Here is a 7,234-nt window from a genome sequence, read left to right on the forward strand (position 1 = left end):
TGCTTTTCAGGGCTATTCCCATCCCATCTCATGAGCCATCGTGATTCTCCCCTCGTGCATCTCAGCTGGCCATGCTGTGTGAGCGGGTGAAGATGATTTGAGGTTGATTGGCACAGGTGGCCACTCTGTTTTGGCTGGCACACTTGCAGGCTCTGGTCATGGCCTGCTGCCCACAGCGTCTCCTGCCAAGCTTCGAGGAGAGGCAGGGCAGGCTGTGTCCTCTCCCCCAGCGTGCACATTCCAGCGCGTGGGGCCCGGCACGTCCTCCAGGCCGCGGTTCTGGTAGGGCTTTCTTGACTGAGGTTTTGTTTTGCTTTCTTTACTGTGTGCGCTATGAGGTGATTTTCTAAAAATATCAGACGTCAAGCCTGGGCCAGTGTAGTTGAGCCTACACCTGTGTCACATGGTGGGCGTTCTTATTCCGCCCGTGTGCACCATCGTGCCGAGGGCTCGCGTGGTACCCGGGAGTCATTTAGGAGTCACAGCTGTCCCGTGTGCGCAGGTGTAATGTTTCCATCTTAGAACAAGGCACCTGGGTTTTGAGAGCATACAATGATCATGAGGCTCAGCTTGAGCCTTTGTGAGGCTTAAGCCTGGGCTTTGCAGCACCGCCCGGAAGTGCTTGCTGCCTTAGCAGTTGTCGGGTGGAGCTAAGACCCTGTGACAGGCTTATTTGTGGGCTCTCTTTCTGGGTTTTTATTTTAGTTGCCAATGACTAAGTAGTCCAAAAATAAGAAGTAGAAAATTTCAGAAACAAAGTTTATTAGTTTTAAATAATGTTTACAGTATATTGTTAAAACTTCTGCTTAATTATTAGTGGAGTTTTTTTGTTTGTTTGTTTTTGTCTTTTGGTTTTTTTTTTGAGACAGGGTTTCTCTGTGTAGCTGTGTCTGTCCTGGACTCACTTTGTAGACCAGGCTAGTCTCAAATTCCTGGAGATCCTCCTGCCTCTGCCTCCCTGAGTACTGGGATTAAAAAGGCAGTGCGCCACTGCACCCGGCTTATTAGTTATTAATCTCTTATTTTGTGCCTAATTTATAAATTGACCTCTGGTATAGAGTATGCACACATAGGAAAGGCAGCATATATAGGGTATGATAGTGCCCCCCATTTTAGGTTATAGGGGTTCGGGGACTAACCTGAGGATAAGGGAGACTGCGCCTGCCTGACTAGTCCTGTCTTTCTGTGACCGAGCATCCGATGGAATGCACAGGTGACCTGCGTGTAGCGACTGTAGTGACTGCATTACAGCTGGCTCAGGTTTTGACAATTTACCCCCTCTGGCCTGTGAACAGTGCTCGATGCCCAAGAGAATGGTAGCAGACAGACAGAAAAGGGAATTAACATGTGCATTTCTGCCCTGGTTTCATAGGAGAGGAAACTGAGGCTGGGCGCTAAAGTCGCTTTTCTAACTACAGAGGAATCTGCAGCGTGAAGCCATGCAGATGTGAAGTCTGGTTGACCTAAGGTTGGGGCCTTGGGCACATTCCCTCCTCTCCGCTCTCTGGGGCGAGCCTGCGAGCACAGCCCGCATGCGTCCGTGATTCGGGGGGGCACAGCAGAGAAACTCCTTACATGGCTGCTCTGCTCACTGGTCTCCGCCTCTGCATCCCCTCAGCTCTGAGGCATTAGAGTGCTGTGTCGGCTGTGGCTGCCACAAACCAAGGCCACGGTTGGTCCGTTAAACATACCCAGATGAGCTTCTTTCCTCGTGCCCAGCCCGCACCACCAGTGGCCCCACTCTGGAAGGTTCCATGTTGATCTGATGACTGGTGCGTCTGGAACTCTCCCGTGGTGGTTATTCTCAGATCATGCAGATGAGCGTGTCCCTCAAGATTGGCTTTACTTTGGGGAAGAGCTGCGGAAGTGTTGTTTTGAGTAAAGCCTGACAAAATAAGCAGATATAATTTTTCCCTTAGTCATGAAGGACGTTTAAAGTGGTCATGATGAATGGTGATAGAGCTGGTGTCTCTAGACCATTCAGGCCGCATATGGACTTGGGGTCGGCGGATTTCTTTGAAGGCCAGATAGTGGGTGTTGTCGGGTGTGTGGGCTGTGGACCAGGTCCTGAGCACTCAGTTTTTCACAGTGCAGCCATAGACAGTGTGAGCAAATGGCTGCTGATTTCACTTTCACGTACGATGGAATTATCCTTCCTTTGTTTCGCAGCCATTTCGTTTGTCGGCTCACAGACAGACAGTAGAGTAGGTACTGCCTGGGTCTACTTACCTGCTGTCAGCTGCCTGCTGGGCTGGCCTGATTGCAGTATCCCATTCAGACGAGGGGGCAGGCAGGGATGCACTAGCCAACCTTTGTTTTGCCTATGCAGAGTTAATTACATTGGGGGACAGCGATGGGCTATATGCTGTAATCTTCTGGCCTGTTCTGTCTTCATCCTTCACCCATGTTTAGCTTGTTCTCTTTTCAACCCGTCTCTGTAAAACTGTCCCTGTGAATCCGGCCCCCCTCTGTGTGCGTGCGCACGTGTGTACGTGTGAGTTTATTTGTTTTGCACTTCCACATCACAGTTCATCACCAAAGGAAGTCAGGACAGGAACTCAAGCAGGGCAGGAACCTGGAGGCAGGAGCTGATGCAGAGGCCATGGAGGGGTGCTTCTCACTGGCTTGCCTCCCCCATGGCTTGCTCACCTGCTTTCTTGTAGAACCCAGGACCACCAGCCCAGAGATGACATCACCCACAATGGGCTGGGCTCTTCCCCCATCAGTCATGATTAAGAAAATGCCCTACAGTTGGATCTTACGGAGGCGTTCTCTCTGTTAAGGTTCCCTCCTTTCAGATCCCTCTAGCTTGTGTCCAGTTGGCATAAGGCCAGCCAGCCAGCTGATGCTTCTTTGTGTGTCAAGAAGCCAGGCTTTCCTTGGGGAAACACATTACTTCGCACGAGTGCTTGCCTGTTAAGACTTGAGGAGTAGGATTCCATCACGAGAACTTGCCTTTTAAGAAATTTTTACTGAGGGCTGGAGCGATGGCTCAGAGGTTAAGAGTACTGTCTGTTTTTCCAAAGGACGTAAGTTCAATTCCCAGCAACCACATGGTGGCTCACAACCATCTATAATAAGATCTGGTGCTTTTTTCCTGGTGTGCAGGCATACATACTGGCAAAACACTGTATACATAATAATAATAAATAAATCTTAAAAAAAAAGAAAGAAAGAAATTCTTATTGCTAACGAGTTTGTTTGAAACCAGAACCCTGGAAACTGTTAGCTTCTGCCCCTGCAGGTCCACAGAGATGCCGAGTCACAGCTGGTTTTACAGGAGTGGAAAAAGGAGAGGAAGGAGATGAGGTAAGTGTGCCCCTGCTTGTCACCTGTGAATGCCCACCACCCTTGGTGTGCTCTGTGCATCAGGAAATATCCTCTTTTAGCTCCCAGGTGAGGATGACTCTTAGGTAGCCAGGATCAGCTCCCTGCAGATGGTGACATGTGGTATTTTTTCAAAGCCAGCTACGGTCTCCCGCTGTTCTCTGCCTTGCAGGAGGTGGCATTTCCTTCTTCCCCTTTTCTCCTTGCCCTGTTGTTGGTACTGGCAGCATGCGTGGCTGTTGGCACAGTGCTGGGGGTGGGCTTTCAACACCCAGGGATCCTCAGAGCTCCTGCAGGTCTAGTTATGCTGCCTGCTGTTTCAGGAACGTGCCCCTGGCTTTTCTTGGTGAAGAAAGCCTTCCTGTTGTGAGAAGTTTCTTAAGTGTGTCCTTAGGGAAACAGTTGGCCATAGGGGGCCTTGGTGACACCTGCTTTCTATGGTGGATGCTTTTACACACTCTGTGAACTGTTGGTGGGTGGTCCCATGCCCTGGCATAGCCTGAGATTTGGAAACTGGTTGTTTCTGGGGTTCTGGTCCTTAAGCAATGGCAGCCTGATTGGACAAGGGATGCTGGGGGCGGTTCCACGTACTCCTGTACTGAGTCTCTTCCTTAGGTCTTCCTCAGACTGTGGGCTGGCTCAGGCATTTTCAGACTTGACTTCTTTTGCTTTAAAAATGTGGAGCAGAGGAGCGTGGGGAAGGGGGATGATGTGGTTTGATTTCAGGGCCCCCTGTCTCTGGAGGCCTGGGTCTGTCTGCAGTGCATGGATCACTCACTCCTAGGAACCTAATGTGGCTTATTAAGGAAGTATTTTACCTGCTAGAGAGTTCCCAGTCACATCTTTTTTTTTTTCCCTCTCTCTCTCTCTCTCTCTCTCTCTCTCTCTCTCACATTATTTTAGTTTAGTTTAGTTTGTTTGCTTGTTTTTTTTTTTTAATGTGTAGGAACATTTTGCTTGCATGTATGTCTGCACCCTGTGCACGCCTTCTGCCTAAGAAGGTCAGAAGAGTCATCAGATTCCTTGGATGTTATGGGCAGCCTTGGGCCGCCATGTGGGTGCTAGGAATCACACCTAGGTCCTCTCTTGAGGACAAAGCGTGCTCTTAACCACTGAGCCATCTATCCAACACTCCCCCCAAAACCCCCAACTCCCCACCCCCGGCTTTCATCACCGCATTTTAATAAGATGCTTCCATAAAAGTCTGAATACCATTTATGTTGTTTGCCTGCAAAGACCTAGCTGGGGTTTGGACAGCTGTGGTTATTTGGTTGGTGGCATCTGGCCATTCTCGGATGACAACAGACAACTGCTGCTGGAGAGTGGCTTTTATGCACAGTTGTGCAGTGAGTTAGGCTTCTGCTCTGTTTGTAACCGATTTATTAACCTATTTTGCTGGTGTGCTCTGTGTGTGGAGGACGTTGACTGAGACAAATGCACAGAGGTCTGACTGCAGAGGCCTGCCGCCTTGGCTCGGGTGACTGCAGATGCGGTGGGTTAGGCTGCGGAGGGGCACGTGAGGAAGCATTTGATAATAGCAGTGACTCCTCCATGAGGCCTTAGAGCGTTTCATTTCTGTGCCTTGCTTAGTTCTTGGTCTAGAAACTTGGTCTTGGTCTAGAGAATTCTTTGTCTCAGTACCTCGAAAGCAGCTCTGCCCGCTCTGATTGGGCCACAATGTAAGGCGGGAGGGGCGCGAGGTTCACACCTCAGCCTTGAAGTAGTGTTTTAGCTGGCACCAGTAGGGGATGTGGTTGAGGCTATTTTGAGAGACGGCTGGGCAGATGGTATTTTGTGGTTTGTTTGTTTTGTAAGATGGGGTCTTCCTGATCTGACCTCAGCCCCTGGTGAGATTATGGGCACAGGCCCCATACTCGGCTTGCAGTGTTTTTCTTGAGTAGTAATTAGGTCTGCCTTTGGCTCATGGGCTGTTTTTTTCTTCTCAGTAGCTTTTTGTTTTAAAGATGTTTTTACTTCAGTATTAAAAGGAAAAAAAAGCCTTTGAAACTTTTAACTGTCACTTTGTTTTTTTCTTCTTGACACTTCAGAGAAATGACCAAAAGTTTCTTCAACGCGCAGTTCGGGAGCTTGTTCCGCACAGACCAGAACCCGACCTATTTCCTGAGGCGCCTATCGAGGTTTGCTGACATCTACATGGCATCTCTGAGCTGCCTCCTGAACTACGACGTCCACCACACATTCTACCCCAGGAGGACTCCCCTGCAGCACGAACTCCCTGCCTGGTCGGACAGCCCCTCTGCCTTCAAAGCCCCTCTGCTGCAGGAGGCGCAGGCCAAGTAACCCAGAAGCTGCCTGAGGGAAAAGCCAGAGGCGGCCATGGCCTCACAGAGAGTGGAGCGGCCTGAGAGTTGTTTTCCCAAAGAGTCAGATATGCCTTTTGTATTTTTTTCTACCTTACCAGGAATACTGTCCTGTCCAGGCTGAGATAGGAGCTGGCTGCCGCCTGGGGTTGACTGGCCCTCCCTCACACAGCTGAGGCGGCCTTGTTTATTGCTGCCTTCTGAGACAAGTAAGACCTCTTGATGCACTTTGTGTCCAGTAGGTCAAGAGTGGACACTTCTTGATTCTCTGAGACTTTTTTTTTTTTTTTTTTTTTTTGGTTGTTTATGAGAGAAGAGCACTGGGGACTGTGGGGGTGTGGTGACAGGTCGGAAGCAGGTTGCTCAGGGAGCGGCCCCATCTCTAGCCGGTTCCCCAGTCTTCAAGGCTTTCGAAGACTTTTTCACGTACTGCTCCAAGAAACCACAGCCTCCGGGAATGACTTTGCTGAGAGAGAACAAGAGGCATTTGTCCTCAGTGTGCACTTGTCCTGCCTGCCCTGTGCTGGCAAAGGGGTGATGGGTGATTCCCTCCTCACCCCCAGGAGAGGGGTGGGGAGACAGCGGCTCCAGTTAAAATCACCTTTCCGCCCGAGGGTCCGGACGTTGTAGAAGAAGCAAAGCCTTGGGGCCCAGTCCGAGGCCAGTGTTAGCCTGTGCATGTGTGTGTGCTAGGACACTCTGGCAGGACACAGCAGCTGGCAAGCAGAAGTCACATTTCCTTCTGTGGCCAGTGCTGTCCTGTGTGCTAGGGCATCCAGGACACAGCAGCTGGCTAGTGGAATGTCACATTTCATGCGAAGAGCCACGCTGGGGACATCTATTCTGCCCATCACCCCCGCTGGAGGGAAGAATCCTTTCTTAAGTCTGTTTTGCAGTATCTTCACACATATTTGATGCTTGGGTACCACAGGAGTGCCTGCTGTCAGGGGCACAGTTCTGTTTGATGGTGTTTCCATTGCAAAGGCCATGTGAATGCTTGTGGCCAGATTAGCTCTGTCTCATGTGGCCTGACTCATGTTAAGCATTTGCACTAATGTGGCATGGCTGCTACTGTTGTTACCATAGCTGCTGCTTCTTTCTTCCTCCTCACTCCTCCCCTCCTCCTTCATCCCGCTCCTGCCAAGTGAGGGTCTTGCTATGGAGCCCAGGCTGGCCTTGGACTCAATCCTCCTGCCTCAGTCTCCTGAGTATTGTATCATAGGCATGCACCTGTGGCGGGCTATATATAAAGCTAAAGAGTGGCGCGAACGTGGAGGAGGCTTGTGGCGAATGCTTGCCCTTTGACCTCTGTACTGCACTAAGATGATGGTAACCAGCTCTGGATGGCCTGCTCACTTGGCCTCTTGTAGGCGGCCAAGCTAAGTGAACTGTCTAGCATTTGCTGTGATGCTTCGTGCTATCATAGGGACCTTCGATGTTTGCTGTATCCAACGCCATCGCAGAGGTGACCCTTTGGACCACCCTCCCCTCCCCTTCTCCTGGGTTGTATTCTAAAACTGGGGTTCAGCATTCTCCTCCTTTTCAGAGTAGGATGGGCGGTTTTCTTTTTGCCTGTTCCCTAGTGT

The 7,234-nt window shown here is 50.3% G+C and overlaps 1 protein-coding gene across 1 annotated transcript in view; it reads left to right on the plus strand.

Annotated features, from left to right (window-relative positions):
• Window positions 1-5,687, plus strand: part of Nt5dc3 (5'-nucleotidase domain containing 3) — a 53,889-nt gene extending 48,202 nt beyond the window's left edge. The window contains exons 13-14 of the mRNA XM_051139737.1: window positions 3,245-3,309; window positions 5,376-5,687. Coding sequence (XP_050995694.1) covers window positions 3,245-3,309; window positions 5,376-5,628 — 318 coding nt within the window. The 3' untranslated portion in view covers window positions 5,629-5,687. The remainder of the gene's footprint in view (window positions 1-3,244; window positions 3,310-5,375) is intronic.
• The last annotated feature ends 1,547 nt before the right edge of the window (window positions 5,688-7,234 follow it).

Source organism: Acomys russatus, chromosome 31 (genome assembly GCF_903995435.1).
Source record: "Acomys russatus chromosome 31, mAcoRus1.1, whole genome shotgun sequence".
NCBI lineage: Eukaryota > Metazoa > Chordata > Mammalia > Rodentia > Muridae > Acomys > Acomys russatus.